Here is a 19,003-nt window from a genome sequence, read left to right on the forward strand (position 1 = left end):
CCGTGCGTGGTGAAGAGGGCGGCAGTGCGTGCGTGGTGAAGAGGGCGGCAGTGCGTGCGGGCGGCCGGGCGGTGCGGCGGCGGTGGCAGCCACGCGACCTCGTTCGTCTGCTCACTCGCCCGCTGACTCACTCGCCCACTCAGTCGCCCGCTTATTCGCTCACTCGCCCACTTGCCCATTCATTCGCCTGCTCACTCGCCCATTCACTCGCCCGCTCACTCGTCTGCTGACTCGCCCCGCTCGCCTGATCACTCGCCCGCTCGCTCGCCCGCTCACTCGCCCTCTCATTCGCCTGCTGACTCACTCGCCCGCTGATTCGCCCGCCCGCTCACTCGCCTGCTCACTCGCCCGCTCACTCGCCCACTCACTCGCCTGCTGACTCATTCGCCCGCTCGCTCACCCGCTCTCTCACCTGCTGACTCACTCGCCGCTCACTCGCCCGCTCACTCGCCCGCTCACTCGCCCTCTCGCTCGCTCGCTCACCCGCTCACTCACTCACTCGCCCACTCACTCGCCCACTCACTCGCCCACTCGCTCACTCGCCCGCTCACTCACTCGCCGCGGTTGCCTGTCGCGTGCAGGGGAGCTCCATGAAGCAGTTCATGGACATCTTCTCGCTGCCCGAGATGATGCTGCTGTCCTGCGTCAACGACTACTTCCTGAGCAACAACATCGACTACGACCCCGTCCACCTCTACAAGGACGTGACGGTGCGCGCCGCGCCAGCTGCCCGCCGGCCGCGTGGCGGCCTTCCCATCGGCCTGGCTGCCCACACGCGCCCACCCCAACCACACGCCCACCACACCCACCAGGGCCACCGCACCCACACACCCACCGCACTCGCGTACCCACGGCACCCACACACCCACCGCACCCACGGCACCCACACACCCACCGCACCCACACACCCACCGCACCCACACGCCCACCGCACCCACCACAACCACCACCCCCACCACAACCACACGCCCACCATACCCACCACCCCCACCACACCCACACGCCCACCGTACCCACACGCCCACCACACGCCCACCACACCCACACGCCCACCGCGCCTGACACCCAACATATATTGAAGATGGTGGCTAAAATCGCAACGTGACGATGCTTCATAGAATATTCAGAGGAAGGTTTGTGGTGGTTGTGGTGGTGGTGGTTGTGGTGGTTGTGGTGATTGTGGTTGTAATGGTGGTGGCAGTGGCTTTTTGCTGCACCTGGGTCTGTTCCGTGACCTCCTGCCAGCGGGGAGTTGAACACCTCACGTGGCCTTAAAGTGCACTTGGCCTGGCACAAGCGCCGTGGTGACGTCACTGCCACCTAGCCGCGAATGGCGGTTGTTGTTGTTATTGTTGTTGGTGGTGGCGGTTGTGGTTATGGCGCACACACGCGCACCTCGTGTCGCTCCGAATCTGTGTCGCTCGGTGAGCTGGGCGTCACGCGCCGGAGTTCGATCTGGCGTGAGCCACGGGAGTCGGGGCTCTGGGAGGGCAGCGATCCGGTGTCCAGGTCAAAACGCCGGGCCCCCGGTTGACCACCGGCCATAAAAGTTGCGACCGCCGCCGTTTTGCACAAAATCTCTGCCGACGTGGGCGCCGCTCTTCGGCGTCGCGTCGCCGGGGCGGTGCAGCACCCGCCTCAACCCGCGTGGCAGAGCGGTCCGCAGAGCGGATGTCGCAGAACTACCCTCTGGTGATCAGTTCAAGCGAACCTCCGGTGACGATGCCGTGGATGACGACGACCACGATGATAACGACGATGACGATGACAATGACGATGATGACGACGACGATGATGACGATGATGATGACGATGATGACGACGACAATGATGATGACGACGATGATGATGACGACGATGATGACGACGATGACGACGACGATGATGATGACGACGATGACGACGACGACGATGACGATGACGATGACGACGATGACGACGACGACGACCACGATGACGACGATGATGATGACGACTGCAGTGATGACGCCGACGGCGACGATCGGTGTGTGTCCGCAGGATTCGGTGAAGGATGTCCACACCAGGGGAGTGATGTACAAGTTGATTGAAAAGGATCTCGGTGAGTTGGGTGCACGCGTGACGCGCCAGACGCCCCCATGCTGCAGCCGTCGCCACGATCTTGGGGCCAGAGAGTGCATTAACCAGGGCGGGCTGCTGGATTCGAACCGCGAACCTCTCCAACAAAGTGGTGAAAGCGCCACCGCTGGGACATGCGATCGCCCCCCCCCCCTCTACCAAATTAAACAATGGAGCTTCCAGTCCAATCAGACTCCCGACACGAGGGAACTGCCCCCCAGCCAACTGCCTCCAGGGAACTGCCCCCAGGGAACTGCCCCCAGGGAACTGCCCCCAGGGAACTGCCCCCAGGGAACTGCCCCCAGGGAACTGCCCCCAGGGAACTGCCCCCAGGGAACTGCCCCCAGGGAACTGCCCCCCAGCCAACTGCCCCCAGAGACGTACACACACACACACACGCACGTACACACACACGCGCGCGCAGACACGGTATGTACAAAGATAAAGATCCCCCGTATAGCCTTTAACAGACTGTTGGGGCAAGTGCTGTTAGCGAGCACCTGTGAAGGCTGGCACGGCACACGAGGGGGTGGATTGCTAACACCACGCCCAGCCGCATTTGTCTCCCCAGTGGTGATGCTTACACGTCATACCAGGTACTCATTTGAGGCCGAGTCGACCTAGGGGAAGCCCGGGCCACCGGTTCAGATAATCGTAACTGATGTTGGCCGTGAGCGGGAATTGAACCTGGGTCGCCAGGTTCGTAGCGCAGCGCGCTAACCGCTACACTACCGCACATATGTACACGCACACACAAGCGTACACGCACACATACGTACACGCACACACAAGCCGTACACACACACATGTACACACACACACACATACGTACACGCACACACAAGCGTACACACACACATATGTACACACACACATACGTACACGCACACACAAGCGTACACACACACATATGTGCACACACACATACGTACACGCACACACAAGCGTACACACACATACGTACACGCACACACAAGCGTACACACACACATATGTACACACACACATACGTACACGCACACACAAGCGTACACACACATACGTACACGCACACACAAGCGTACACACACACATGTACACACACACACATACGTACACGCACACACAAGCGTACACACACACATATGTACACACACACATACGTACACGCACACACAAGCGTACACACACACATATGTGCACACACAAGCGTACACGCACACACAAGCGTACACACACACATATGTACACACACACATACGTACACGCACACACAAGCGTACACACACATACGTACACGCACACACAAGCGTACACACACACATGTACACACACACACACATACGTACACGCACACACAAGCGTACACACACACATATGTGCACACACACATACGTACACGCACACACAAGCGTACACACACATACGTACACGCACACACAAGCGTACACACACACATGTACACACACACACACATACGTACACGCACACACAAGCGTACACACACACATATGTACACACACACATACGTACACGCACACACAAGCGTACACACACATACGTACACGCACACACAAGCGTACACACACACATGTACACACACACACACATACGTACACGCACACACAAGCGTACACACACACATATGTACACGCACACACAAGCGTACACGCACACACAAGCGTACACGCACACACAAGCGTACACACACACATATGTACACACACACATACGTACACGCACACACAAGCGTACACACACATACGTACACGCACACACAAGCGTACACACACACATGTACACACACACACACATACGTACACGCACACACAAGCGTACACACACACATATGTACACGCACACACAAGCGTACACGCACACACAAGCGTACACGCACACACAAGCGTACACACACACATATGTACACACACACATACGTACACGCACACACAAGCGTACACGCACACACAAGCGTACACACACACATATGTGCACACACAAGCGTACACGCACACACAAGCGTACACACACACATATGTACACACACACATACGTACACGCACACACAAGCGTACACACACACATACGTACACGCACACACAAGCGTACACACACACATGTACACACACACACAAGCGTACACACACACACAAGCGTACACACACACATATGTACACACACACATACGTACACGCACACACAAGCGTACACGCACACACAAGCGTACACACACACATATGTACACACACACATATGTACACACACACATACGTACACGCACACACACATACGTACACGCACACACAAGCGTACACACACACATATGTACACACACACATATGTACACGCACACACAAGCGTACGTACGTAGCCAAGCGTGCTTATCGGAGGTGCGGGGGAAGGAAAAAACACAAAAAGCAAGTCTAAAGAAACGAGTTTTCCATCTAGATGATGGTGATTTCAAAGTGGCTTCCTAATATCGGAAGGAGGAAGAGCGTTCCAGACGGCCACAGAAGCGCAATGCGGTGACCACCGTCTTCGTTTGATGGCGAGCCAAAAGCCGCTGGTGAGGATGACCGGAGTTCGCGTGATCGCTCATGCTCCTGTCTCTCTCTCTGTGTCGCTTCTTCATCTCTCTCCGTGTCTCTCTCGCTGTCTCACTCTGTCTCTCTGTCTCTCTCGCTGTTTCTCTCTCTGTCTCTCTCTCTGTCTCTCTCCGTGTCTCTCCGTCTCTCTCCTCCTGTCTCTCCATGTCCCTCCATCTCTCTCTCTCGCTCTCTCTCTGTCTCTCTCCGTGTCTCTCTTCGTGTCTCTCTGTCTCTCTCTCCTCCTGTCTGTCTCTCTCCGTGTCTCTCTGTCTCTATCTGTCTCTCGCTCTCTATGTCTCTCTCTCTCTGTCTCTCTCTGTGTCTCTCTCCGTCTCTCTCTGTGTCTCTCTCCGTCTCTCTCTGTCTCTCTCTCTCTCTCGCTCTCTCTGTCTCTCTCCGTGTCTCTCTGCGTGTCTCTCCCCCTGTCTGTCTCCCTACCCGGTGCCTCCGCTGCGTCTGCAGAGCGCTACATCCTGCACGGCAAGGAGACCCACGACATCCTCCACAAGTTGACCGCCAGCGGCAAGAAGCTCTTCCTCATCACCAACAGTCCCTTCAGCTTCGTGTGAGGAACCGCCGTTTACTCCAGTAACCCCGTTACTTTAGTAATCCCGTTACTATAGTAATCCCGTTATTATGTTAATCCCGTTACTCTAGTAATCCCTTTACTATAGTAATCCCATTACTCTAGTAATCCCCTCTATAGTAATCCCGTTACTCTAGCAATCCCTTTACCATAGTAATCCCATTACTCTAGTAATCCCGTTACTATAGTAGTCCCGTTACTCTAGTAATCCATTTACTATAGTAATCCCATTACTCTAGTAATCCCGTTACTATAGCAATCCCGTTACTCTAGCAATCCCGTTACTATAGGAATCCCGTTACTATAGTAATACCGTTACTAGATGAATCTCGTTACTATAGTAATCCCGTTACTATGGTGATTCCGTTACTCTAGTATGCAAGTTACTCTAGTAATCCCGTTAATATAGTAATCCCGTTACTCTAGCAATCCCGTTACTCTAGCAATCCCGTTAATATAGTAATCCCGTTACTCTAGCAATCCAGTTACTCTAGTAATTCCGTTACTATAGTAATCCCGTTACTAGAGTAAGCCCGTTACTATAGTAATCCTGTTAATATAGTAAGTCCGTTACTCTAGTAAGCCCGTTACTCTAGTAATCCCGTTGCGCTAGTAATCCCGTTACTCTAGTAATCCTGTTACTCTAGTAGTCCCGTTAGTATAGTAATCCCGTTACTCTAGTAATCCTGTTACTCTAGTAATCCCGTTAGTATAGTAATCCCGTTGCTCTAGTAATCCCGTTGCTCTAGTAATCCCGTTGCTCTAGTAATCCCATTACTATAGTAATCCCGTTGCTCTAGTAATCCCGTTACTATAGTAATCACGTTGCTCTAGTAATCCCGTTACTCTAGTAATCCCGTTACTCTAGTAATCCTGTTACTCTAGTAATCCGATCACATTAGCAATCTGGTCACTCTAGTAATCCGATCACATGTAATCCCATTACTATAGTAATCTGATCACTATAGTAATCCAGTTACTCTAGTGATCCAGTTACTCTAGCAATCTGGTTACACTAGTAATCCGATCACTAGCAATCTGGTCGCTCTAGTAATCCCATTACTTTAGTAATCCGGTCACTCTATTAATCCCGTCACTCTAGTAATATAGTTACGCTAGTAGTCCGATTACTCTAGCAATCTGGTCGTTCTGGTAATCCCGTTACTCTAGTAATCCCGCTACTCTAGTAATCCGATTACTCTAGTAATCTGGTCGCTCTGGTAATCCCATTACTTTAGTAATCCGATCACTCTATTAATCCCGTCACTCTAGTAATATTGTCACGCTAGTAATCTGATTACTCTAGCAATCTGGTCGCTCTGGTAATCCCATTACTCTACTTTAGTAATCACTATAGTAATCCCGTTACGCTAGCAATGTGGTTATGCTAGTAATCCGATTACTCTAGCAATCTGGTCTCTCCGGTAATCCGGTTACTCTGTCGACTATCGGCTCGGTAACCGGACCAAGCGGAGAGCGTGAAGCTGGAACCTCGCTGCCCCCCCATACCCCGGGGTGGTAATCCCATCACTCTGATTACTCGAGAGAAGCATTCGATGATGCATCGTCATTGGCATCGTCATTGACGATCCCTGGTGATGGGACTTTGCAGGATGAACGTTGAGATGTTATGAGGGGCACGGGGTGACCAGTAAGGTCTGGGTGGGTCTGTAACACGGTGGGGCACCATCTGCCGTTCAAACAAACCAAGAAGCCAAGCCTAAAGTAGAGTCCCCGTTTTTTCTGTCCCCTTTGTCACAGGGGCTTCCGCAGATTTCTACCGAGCCCATTTGTAACCCCCCCCCCCCATAGGTTGCTCATGGCTCGGGCCATGGCTTGTTTAGCCGGGGGGGGGGGCGGGATTTTACAGCTCGGCTCATTTCTGCCATGTGGCTCCAAGTGTGTGAGTGTGTGTGAGTGGGAGTGCGTGTGAGTGCGTGTGAGTGCGTGCGTGTGTGTGCGTGTGAGTGCGTGGGAGTGTGTGGGAGTGTGTGTGAGTGTGTGTGAGTGTGTGGGAGTGTGTGGGAGTGTGTGTGAGTGCGTGTGAGTGCGTGTGAGTGTGAGTGCGAGTGTGTGTGCGTGTGCGTGTGTGGGAGTGTGTGGGAGTGTGTGGGAGTGTGTGTGAGTGTGTGTGAGTGCGAGTGTGTGTGCGTGTGAGTGCGTGTGAGTGTGTGGGAGTGTGTGGGAGTGTGTGGGAGTGTGTGGGAGTGTGTGTGAGTGTGTGTGAGTGTGTGTGAGTGCGTGAGTGTGCGGGAGTGTGTGGGAGTGTGTGGGAGTGTGTGTGAGTGCGTGTGCGTGCGAGTGCGTGCGAGTGTGTGAGTGTGTGGGAGTGTGTGTGAGTGCGTGTGAGTGCGTGTGAGTGAGTGTGTGTGTGAGTGTGTGGGAGTGTGTGGGAGTGTGTGGGAGTGCGTGGGAGTGCGTGTGAGTGCGAGTGTGTGTGCGTGTGAGTGTGTGAGTGTGTGTGAGTGTGTGGGAGTGTGTGTGAGTGTGTGGGAGTGAGTGTGTGTGAGTGTGTGAGTGTGAGTGGGTGTGAGTTTGTGTGAGTGTGTTTGAGTGCGTGGGAGTGCGTGGGAGTGCGTGTGAGTGTGTGGGAGTGAGTGTGTGTGAGTGAGTGAGTGTGAGTGGGTGTGAGTTTGTGTGAGTGTGTGTGAGTGCGTGAGTGCGTGGGAGTGCGTGTGAGTGCGTGTGAGTGCGTGTGAGTGTGTGTGAGTGTGTGTGAGTGCGTGAGTGCGTGGGAGTGTGTGTGTGTGCGTGTGAGTGTGTGTGAGTGTGTGTGAGTGAGTGTGAGTGTGTGTGAGTGTGTGTGAGTGTGTGTGAGTGAGTGTGAGTGGGTGTGAGTTTGTGTGAGTGTGTGTGAGTGTGTGTGAGTGCGTGAGTGTGTGGGAGTGTGTGTGAGTGTGTGTGAGTGTGTGTGAGTGCGTGAGTGCGTGGGAGTGCGTGGGAGTGCGTGTGAGTGTGTGGGAGTGAGTGTGTGTGAGTGAGTGAGTGTGAGTGGGTGTGAGTGTGTGTGAGTGTGTGTGAGTGCGTGAGTGCGTGTGAGTGCGTGTGAGTGTGTGTGAGTGTGTGTGTGTGCGTGTGAGTGTGTGTGAGTGTGTGTGAGTGTGTGTGAGTGTGTGTGTGTGCGTGTGAGTGCGTGTGAGTGTGTGTGAGTGTGTGTGTGTGCGTGTGAGTGTGTGTGAGTGTGTGTGTGTGCGTGTGAGTGCGTGTGAGTGTGTGTGAGTGTGTGTGAGTGTGTGTGAGTGTGTGTGTGTGCGTGTGAGTGTGTGTGAGTGTGTGTGTGTGCGTGTGAGTGCGTGTGAGTGTGTGTGTGTGCGTGTGAGTGTGTGTGAGTGTGTGTGTGTGCGTGTGAGTGCGTGTGAGTGCGTGTGAGTGTGTGTGAGTGCGTGGGAGTGCGTGTGAGTGCGTGCGTGTGAGTGCGTGTGAGTGCGTGTGAGTGTGTGTGAGTGTGTGTGAGTGTGTGTGAGTGTGTGTGAGTGCGTGTGAGTGCGTGTGAGTGTGTGTGAGTGTGTGTGAGTGCGTGTGAGTGCGTGTGAGTGCGTGTGAGTGCGTGTGAGTGTGTGTGAGTGTGTGTGAGTGCGTGTGAGTGCGTGTGAGTGTGTGTGAGTGCGTGGGAGTGCGTGGGAGTGCGTGTGAGTGTGTGTGAGTGTGTGTGAGTGTGTGTGAGTGCGTGAGTGCGTGGGAGTGCGTGTGAGTGCGTGTGAGTGCGTGTGAGTGAGTGTGAGTGCGTGTGAGTGTGTGTGAGTGTGTGTGAGTGCGTGAGTGCGTGGGAGTGCGTGTGAGTGCGTGTGAGTGTGTGTGAGTGTGTGTGAGTGTGTGTGTGTGCGTGTGAGTGTGTGTGTGTGCGTGTGAGTGTGTGTGAGTGTAGGTGCTCGCTAACAGCACTTGCCCCAACAATCTTAAGACTCTACGGGGGATCTTTGTATATGTGTAGGTCCTCGCTAACAGCACTTGCCCCAACATTCTGTTAAGGCTATACGGGGGATCTTTGTAAATGAGTGTGAGTGTATGGGAGTATGTGTGTGTGAGTGTATGGAGTGGTGGTGTAGGCCTCAAATAAGTACCTTGTGCGGTGTGTAGTAAACATCGCCACTGGGGAGACAAAGGCGGTCGGGCGTGGTGCTGGCCACCCACCCCCTCGTGCGCCGTGCCGGCCTTCATAGGTGCTCGTCAACAGCACTTGTCCCGAAAGTCTGTTCAGGCTACACGGGGGATCTTTGTCTTTGTAGCGACAAGGGCATGCGGTACATGGTGGGGAAGGACTGGAGGGACCTCTTTGACGTGGTCATCGTGAAGGCCGACAAGCCGAGCTTCTTCAACGACAAGCGGAAGTGAGCCCACGTGTGTGTGTGCGTACACTGTGTGTGTGTACACTGTGTGTGTGTGTGTGTACACTGTGTGTGTGCACTGTGTGTGTGTACACTGTGTGTGTGTGTGTACACTGTGTGTGTGCACTGTGTGTGTGTGTGTACACTGTGTGTGTGTGTGCACTGTGTGTGTGCACTGTGTGTGTGTGTGTACACTGTGTGTGTGTGTGTGCACTGTGTGTGTGTGCACTGTGTGTGTGTGCACTGTGTGTGTGTGCACTGTGTGTGTGTGCACTGTGTGTGTGTGTGCACTGTGTGTTTGTGTGCACTGTTTCTGTGTGTACACTATGTGTGTGTGTACACTGTGTGTGTGTACACTGTGTGTGTGTGTACACTGTGTGTGTACACTGTGTGTGTGTGTACACTGTGTGTGTGTGTACACTGTGTGTGTGTGTACACTGTGTGTGTGTGTACACTGTGTGTGTGTGTACACTGTGTGTGTACACTGTATGTGTGTACACTGTGTGTGTGTGTACACTGTGTGTGTACACTGTGTGTGTGTGTACACTCTGTGTGTGTGTACACTGTGTGTGTGTGTACACTGTGTGTGTGTGTACACTGTGTGTGTGTGTACACTCTGTGTGTGTGTACACTGTGTGTGTGTGTGTACACTGTGTGTGTGTGTGTGCACTGTGTGTGTGTGTACGATGTGTATGTGTGTGTGCGATGTGTGTGTGTGTGTGCACTGTGTGTGTGTGTACGATGTGTATGTGTGTGTGTGTGTACACTGTGTGTGTGTGCGATGTGTGTGTGTGTGTGTGTACACTGTGTGTGTGTACACTGTGTGTGTGTGTACGATGTGTGTGTGTGTGTACACTGTGTGTATGTGTACGATGTGTGTGTGTGTACAATGTGTGTGTGTACAATGTGTGTGTGTGCGTGTGTCACCTAGACCGTTCCGCCGGCTGGACGCGCAGGGTGGACTCCAGTGGGACCGCATCACGGCTCTGCACAAGGGCGAGGTGTACAAGCAGGTACCGCCACGTCTCCCCACTCTCCCCCGCCACCTCCTCCTCCTCCTCACCCCCTCCTCACCGCCACTCAGAGACCCAGACTCACATAGAGACTCGTATACTCGCATAGAGACTCGTAGACTCACACAGAGACCCGTAGACTCACACAGAGACCCATAGACCCACCCAGAGACCCGTAGACTCACACAGAGACCCGTAGACTCACACAGAGACCCGTAGACCCACCCAGAGACCCGTAGACTCACACAGAGACCCGTAGACTCATGCAGAGACCCGTAGACTCACACAGAGACCCGTAGACTCACACAGAGACCCGTAGACTCACACAGAGACCCATAGACTCATGCAGAGACCCGTAGACTCACGCAGAGACCCGTAGACTCACACAGAGACCCGTAGACTCGCACAGAGACCCGTAGACTCACGCAGAGACCCGTAGACTCACACAGAGACCCGTAGACTCACGCAGAGACCCGTAGACTCACACAGAGACCCGTAGACTCACACAGAGACCCATAGACTCATGCAGAGACCCGTAGACTCACACAGAGACCCATAGACTCACACAGAGACCCGTAGACCCACCCAGAGACCCGTAGACTCACACAGAGACCCGTAGACTCACACAGAGACCCATAGACTCATGCAGAGACACAGACTCATGCAGAGACCCGTAGACTCACACAGAGACCCATAGACTTATGCAGAGACCCATAGACTCATGCAGAGACCCATAGACTCACACAGAGACCCGTAGACTCACACAGAGACCCATAGACTTATGCAGAGACCCATAGACTCATGCAGAGACCCATAGACTCACGCAGAGACCCGTAGACTCACACAGAGACCCATAGACTTATGCAGAGACCCATAGACTCATGCAGAGACCCATAGACTCACACAGAGACACAGACTCACGCAGAGACCCGTAGACTCACGCAGAGACCCGTAGACTCACACAGAGACCCATAGACTCATGCAGAGACCCATAGACTCACACAGAGACCCGTAGACTCACGTAGAAACCCGTAGACTTGCCCAGAGACCCGTAGACTCACACAGAGACCCATAGACCCACGCAGAGACCCGCAGGCTCACGTAGAGACCCATAGAATTGCATAGAGACAAAGTGGGTTCACTCATAGACTCACGTTCGGACACATAGACTCACATAGAGACCTGCTTAGAGACCCATTGACTCGCACAGAGACCCAGAGGCTCGCACGGAGACCTATAGAGACTTGCAAAGAGTCGGGTTGACTCGATCATTGAGTTGACCACGTGACGGAGCGAGGAGGACTCTGAACGGCCGGGTGGACTCGGCCGGGTGGACTTGCACGGCCGGCTACGTACGGTGCGAAGAAAGTTCGTGCGCACTGTATCCGTACTGTACGTGCAAGCCCAAAGCGTCGAGCTTGCGAGCGACAAAGCAGCCCGACGAGTTGGACTCCTGAGCGGTGATTGAGAGAGCGAGCGCTAGTGCGTGTGCACTCATGCATGTGCGTGTCATGTGTGTCATGCGTGTCATGCGTGTCGTGCGTGCGTGCGTGTGCGTGTCGTGCGTGTCGTGCGTGGCGTGCGTGTCGTGCGTGTGTGCACTCATGCGTGTGCGTGTCGTGCGTGTGCGTGTCGTGCGTGTGCGTGTCGTGCGTGTCGTGCGTGTCGTGTGTGCGTGTCATGCGTGTGCGTGTCGTGCGTGTCGTGGGAAGACGCCGGTCCCACTCGCGCTCACGGCTGCCAGCACCGGTGACGATTGGATGAACCGGCACGTAAACATTCGCGGCACTCGCCCCGGCGGCCCCTTACAGGCTACGCGGGGGACCTTTGTCTGTTGTGTGGTGGCGCGCGCAGGGAAACCTCTATGAGTTCATGCGGCTCACGGGCTGGGTGGGCTCCCACGTGCTCTACTTCGGGGACCACATCTACAGCGACCTCGCGGTACCGCGGCCCGGCTCGCCCACACAGAGACACACGCATGTGGAGTGACACGCACCTGCAGTGACACGCACCTGCAGTGACACGCACCTGCAGTGACACGCACCTGCAGTGACACACACCTGCAGTGACACACACCTGGAGTGACACACATCTATACTGATACACATCTGGATTGACACACATCTATACTGATACACACCTGGAGTGGCACACACCTGGAGTGACACACATCTATACTGATACACATCTGGAAAGACACACACCTAAGTGACACACACCTGGAGTGACACACACCTGCAGTGACACACATCTATACTGATACACATCTGGAGTGACACACACCTGGAGTGACACACACCTGCAGTGACACGCACCTGCAGTGACACACATCTATACTGATACACACCTGGAGTGACACACACCTGCAGTGACACACATCTATACTGATACACATCTGGAAAGACACACACCTAAGTGACACACACCTGGAGTGACACACACCTGCAGTGACACACATCTATACTGATACACACCTGGAGTGACACACACCTGCAGTGACACACATCTATACTGATACACATCTGGAAAGACACACACCTAAGTGACACACACCTGGAGTGACACACACCTGGAGTGACACACACCTGCAGTGACACACATCTATACTGATACACATCTGGAAAGACACACACCTAAGTGACACACACCTGGAGTGACACACACCTGCAGTGACACACATCTATACTGATACACATCTGGAGTGACACACACCTGCAGTGACACTCTATAGAGATACACATCTATAGAGATACACATCTATACTGACACTCTATAGAGAGACACATCTATACTGACACTCTATAGAGATACACATCTATACTGACACTCTATACTGATACACATCTATACTGATACACATCTATAGAGATACACATCTATAGAGAAACACCTCCATGAAGCGCTATGTATATATTTATCTCTCCCGCCACTCCTCTATAGCTCTACATTCTCAAACACACTCTCATGGCCGCGTTAATAATGCATGCACGCGCGCCACCACTACCACTACCGACACCACCGACACCACCACCACCACCACCACCACCGCCACCACCACCGCACAACACCACAGGTCGAGGCGGAGCAGGCCGGCTCGTACTGCGAGATCGGCCACAGCGCCGGCGACCCCACCGCCGACGCCACCAGGACCAGCTCCGCCGCCATCACCAGCGCGACCGCGGTGCCACCCCTCCTCCTCCTCCTCCTCCGGCAGGACCTGACGCTGCGACACGGCTGGAGGACGGGCGCCATCATCCCGGAGCTGCGCGACGAGATCAACACCATCAACTCGGCCGAGTACACGCGCCAGCTCACCTGGCTGCAGGCACTCACGGGGCTCATCGACCGCATGCAGGTGAGCGGGCGGGTGAGCGGGCGGGTGAGCGGGCGGGTGAGCCGGAGGGTGAGCGGGCGGGTGAGCCGGCGGGTGAGTGAGCGGGTGAGCGGGCGGGTGAGCCGGCGGGTGAGCGGGCGGGTGAGCCGGAGGGTGAGCGGGCAGGTGAGCCGGAGGGTGAGCGGGCGGGTGAGTGAGCGGGTGAGTGAGCGGGTGAGCCGGCGGGTGAGCAGGCGGGTGAGCCGGAGGGTGAGCGGGCAGGTGAGCCGGAGGGTGAGCGGGCGGGTGAGCGGGCGGGTGAGCGGGCGGGTGAGCGGGCGGGTGAGCGGGTGGGTGAGCCGGCGGGTGAGCCGGTGGGTGAGCCGGCGGGTGAGCCGGCGGGTGAGCCGGCGGGTGAGCCGGCGGGTGAGCCGGCGGGTGAGCCGGCGGGTGAGCCGGCGGGTGAGCCGGCGGGTGAGCCGGCGGGTGAGCCGGCGGGTGAGCGGGCGGGTGAGCGGGTAGGTGAGCATGCGGGTGAGCGGGCGGGTGAGCGGGTAGGTGAGCATGCAGGTGAGCGGGCGGGTGAGCCGGCGGGTGAGCGGGCGGGTGAGCCGGCGGGTGAGCCGGCGGGTGAGCCGGCGGGTGAGCGGGCGGGTGAGCGGGCGGGTGAGCGGGCGGGTGAGCGGGTAGGTGAGCATGCAGGTGAGCGGGTAGGTGAGCGGGCGGGTGAGCGGGCGGGTGAGCGGGCGGGTGAGTAGGCAGGTGAGCGGGCGGGTGAGCGGGAGGGTGAGCCGGCAGGTGAGCATGCAGGTGAGCGGGCGGGTGAGCGGGCGGGTGAGCCGGAGGGTGAGCGGGCGGGTGAGCGGGCGGGTGAGCCGGCGGGTGAGTGGGCGGGTGAGCGGGCGGGTGAGCGGGCGGGTGAGCCGGCGGGTGAGCGGGCGGGTGAGCCGGCGGGTGAGCATGCAGGTGAGCCGGAGGGTGAGCGGGCGGGTGAGCCGGCGGGTGAGCCGGAGGGTGAGCGGGCGGGTGAGCCGGCGGGTGAGCCGGAGGGTGAGCGGGCGGGTGAGCCGGCGGGTGAGCCGGAGGGTGAGTCGGCGGGTGAGTCGGCGGGTGAGCCGGAGGGTGAGCGGGCGGGTGAGCGGGCGGGTGAGCGTGTAGGTGAGCGGGTAGGTGAGCGAGCGGGTGAGAAGGTGAGCGGGTGGGTGAGCGGGCGGGTGAGCGGGCGGGTGAGCCGGCGGGTGAGCGGGCGGATGAGTCAGCCGTGGGGGGGGGGGTCGAGCAGGAGCGTGGGAGGAGTTGACACGAGTTGACGATTCTGTGCTGAGACGCGCAGCTGTGTGAGTGACTGATATGACGGTACCTGTACGAGATAGGACACGCACCTGTGGGATATGACCACGCACCTGTGTGGTGGTGCGGTACGTCACCGCGTGCTCCGCCGTGTGGCTGCGTGCGCTCGGCAGGTTTACCGGAGCCCCGAGTGCCTCGAGGTCGTGCAAGAGTGGGACCGTGAGCGCCAGGAGCTCCGGTGAGAACGCATCCACCAGCCTGCTCACTCGCTCGCTCACTCACTCACTCACTCACTCACCCACTTACTAACTCACTCACTAACTCACTCACTCACTTACTCACTAACTTACTCACTAACTCACTTACTCACTAACTCGCTCACCTACTGACCCACTCACTTGCCTACTCGCCCACTAACCCACCCACTCACCCACTCACTCACCCACGTACCCACTCACCCAACACTCACTCACTCACTCACCTACTGACCCACTCACTCGCCCACTCGCCCATTAACCCACCCACTCACTCACCCACTCACTCACCCACTCACTCACTCACCCACTCACTCACCCACTCACTCACCCACTCACTCACCCACTCACTCACCCACTCACTCACCCACGTACCCACTCGCCCAACACTCACTCACTCCACTCACTCACTCACCTACTGACCCACTCACTTGCCCACTCACCCACTAACCCACCCACTAACCCACCCACTCACTCACCCACTCACTCACCCACTCACTCACTCACTCACCCACTCACACACCCACGTACCCACTTACCCAACACTCACCCAACACTCACTCATTCACTCACTAACTCACTCACTCACCTACTGACCCACTCACTTGCCCACTCGCCCACAAACCCACTCACCCACCACTCACTCACTCACTCACTCCACCTACTCACTCACCCACGTACCCACTCACCCAGCACTCACTCACTCACTCACTCACTCGCCCCCTAACCTCTCGCTCACTCGCTCAAAATGCACTAGCTCACCCACTCGGTCATCCACTTCCCCACTCACTCACTCACTCACCCACATACCCACTCACCCACCACTCACTCACCCACTCACCCACATACTCGCTCACCCACGAACCAACTTGCCCACCCACTTGCGCGTCCACCAGCCCACTGGCAAACTTAATCGCCCACTCACCCGCTCACTCTCTGGGATCGTATCGATCCAGAACGGGCAATGCCGCACACGCCGACTCATTCCAAGAGTTCTTATTCTTAGGTTTTTTCGGTAAAGTCACGTAGGTAAAAAATAAAAATTAATAAAAGTAAAATAAAAATAAAATAAAAATCACGACGTTTCGGAGGCAACACAAGCCTCCATCTTCAGGTGGAACCGTCACAGCACGATCGCTGTATCAAGTGAGAGAAATTCCAAGAAACAGTATTTGTATATATACTGGTTGAGGGTGGGAGGAGCCAAGGTAGGCCATCCCTCCCCAATTTCTCTTCCACTCTAACCGCCCCCACCGCCCCCCCCACCCCCCGCCACGCAGAACGGTGACCAAGAGCCTGTTCAACCCCCAGTTTGGCAGCCTGTTCCGCACGCACCAGAACCCGACGTACTTCAACCGGCGGCTGTCGCGCTTCGCCGACGTCTACATGACGTGCGTCAGCTGCCTGCTCAACTACGACCTGCAGCACACCTTCTTCCCGCGCCGGGCGCCGCTGCAGCACGAGGCGCCGCTCTGGCTGGACCAGCTGTGCATCGGCTGCCTGGGACTCCCACGCCGGGAGACGGTCGCCGCCGCCGGTTCCGCCGGTTCCGCCGCCGCCGCGACGCAGCAGGAGCGGCAGTGACGGGGCGCTCGGTCCGCGCGCGGTCGACGTGAGTGTGAGCGAGCGTGAGTGTGAGCGAGCGTGAGTGCATGAGTGTGAGCGAGCGTGAGTGCGTGAGTGTGAGCGAGCGTGCGTGTGAGCAAGCGTGCGTGAGTGTGAGCGTGAGTGTGAGCGAGCGTGAGTGTGAGCGAGCGTGAGTGTGAGCGAGCGTGCGTGTGAGCGAGTGAGCGAGCGTGAGCATGAGTGTGAGCGTGAGCATGAGTGTGAGCGTGAGCGCGAGCGTGAGCGAGCGTGAGTGTGAGTGAGCGAGCACATTGCACGTGGGGACGACGGCGCGCTGCGGCATACCCGCCGCCCTCGCGGGTCGACAAGCACTCCTGGCGCTCGATAGGCCGGGGCCGGGGGGGTAGGAGTGTCGTGCGTGAGCGTGGCTGACCCGGGGCGTGGACTGACCCCCGGTAGGAGAGTCGTGGGTGAGCGTGGCTGACCCGGGGTGTGCGCTGACCCCGGTAGGAGGGGCGTGCGTGAGCGTGGCTGACCCCGGGGTGTGCGCTGATCCCCGGCGCGAGAAGGCGAGCGAGAGATTCGTGGAGGAGGAGGGGGGGGTGGTGTCGCTGTTGAGCCTTTGGGGTCATTTTCGGTCCTTGCACGTGGAGTGCTGCAAGATGCTGCAAGATGGGGGGGGGGTGATGCTTTAACGGGCGAAGGGAAATGTATACAATGCGATGTTTTTAAAAAAATATTTAATAACTGGACAAGTGTTTGTTTACGTAAATAGAACATGGCAATTCGCCACTAGTACAGCACTAACCGGTTGTGTGTTGGAGAGCCAAGCCACAGCGTTTACAATCTTGAGTACCGCGACGTTTCGCCCAGTAATTACCACCGGCTTCATCAGGCGACAGCTAGACTCGTGGAGAAATCCTCCTCCTGTTTCGTTCCTTAAATAGAGGGGGTCGATGTGATGGCATCACTTGTGAGCCCTTCTTGAGAGAAGTGGAGCAGGGGAGGGGGGGGTTAATGAATGCATATCGATGACAATGGCTATCCATTGTTAATGGATGCATATCAATAACAATGACTATCCATTGTTAATGAATGCATATCGATGACAATGGCCACCCATTGTTAATGAATGCATATCAGTGACAATGGTTAATCATTGTTAATGAATGCATATCGATGACAATGGCTATCCATTGTTAATGAATGCATATCGATGACAATGGCTATCCATTGTTAATGAATGCATATCAATGACAATGGTTATCCATTGTTAATGAATGCATATCGATGACAATGGCTATCCATTGTTAATGAATGCATATCGATGACAATGGCTATCCATTGTTAATGAATGCATATCGATGACAATGGCTATCCATTGTTAATGAATGCATATCAATGACAATGGCTATCCATTGTTAATGAATGCATATCGATGACAATGGCTATCCATTGTTACTGAATGCATATCAGTGACAATGGCTATCCATTGTTAATGAATGCATATCGATGACAATGGCTATCCATTGTTAATGAATGCATATCAATGACAATGGTTATCCATTGTTAATGAATGCATATCAATGACAATGGCTATCCATTGTTAATGAATGCATATCGATGACAATGGCTATCCATTGTTAATGAATGCATATCGATGACAATGGCTATCCATTGTTACTGAATGCATATCAGTGACAATGGCTATCCATTGTTAATGAATGCATATCGATGACAATGGCTATCCATTGTTAATGAATGCATATCAATAACAATGGCTATCCATTGTTAATGAATGCATATCAGTGACAATGGCTATCCATTGTTAATGAATGCATATCGATGACAATGGCTATCTATTGTTCATGAATGCATATCAATGACAATGGCTATCTATTGTTCATGAATGCATATCAGTGACAATGGCTATCCATTGTTAATGAATGCATATCAATGACAATGGCTATCCATTGTTCATGAATGCATATC

The 19,003-nt window shown here is 55.3% G+C and overlaps 1 protein-coding gene across 1 annotated transcript; it reads left to right on the forward strand.

Moving 5' to 3' along the window:
* Positions 1-550: 550 nt before the first annotated feature.
* Positions 551-18,068, forward strand: LOC144738593 (5'-nucleotidase domain-containing protein 3-like). Its single transcript, XM_078621601.1, has 9 exons — positions 551-710; positions 2,020-2,080; positions 5,127-5,229; positions 9,477-9,578; positions 10,507-10,588; positions 12,443-12,529; positions 13,662-13,943; positions 15,365-15,429; positions 16,726-18,068. Exons 1-9 carry the CDS (start codon positions 591-593, stop codon positions 17,027-17,029), a joined length of 1,206 nt encoding a protein of 401 aa, XP_078477727.1. The 5' UTR covers positions 551-590; the 3' UTR covers positions 17,030-18,068.
* Positions 18,069-19,003: the final 935 nt, after the last annotated feature.

The sequence above is a fragment of the Lampetra planeri genome, unplaced genomic scaffold (genome assembly GCF_965212315.1).
Source record: "Lampetra planeri unplaced genomic scaffold, kcLamPlan1.2.h2 scaffold_1071, whole genome shotgun sequence".
In the NCBI taxonomy this organism is placed as follows: domain Eukaryota; kingdom Metazoa; phylum Chordata; class Hyperoartia; order Petromyzontiformes; family Petromyzontidae; genus Lampetra; species Lampetra planeri.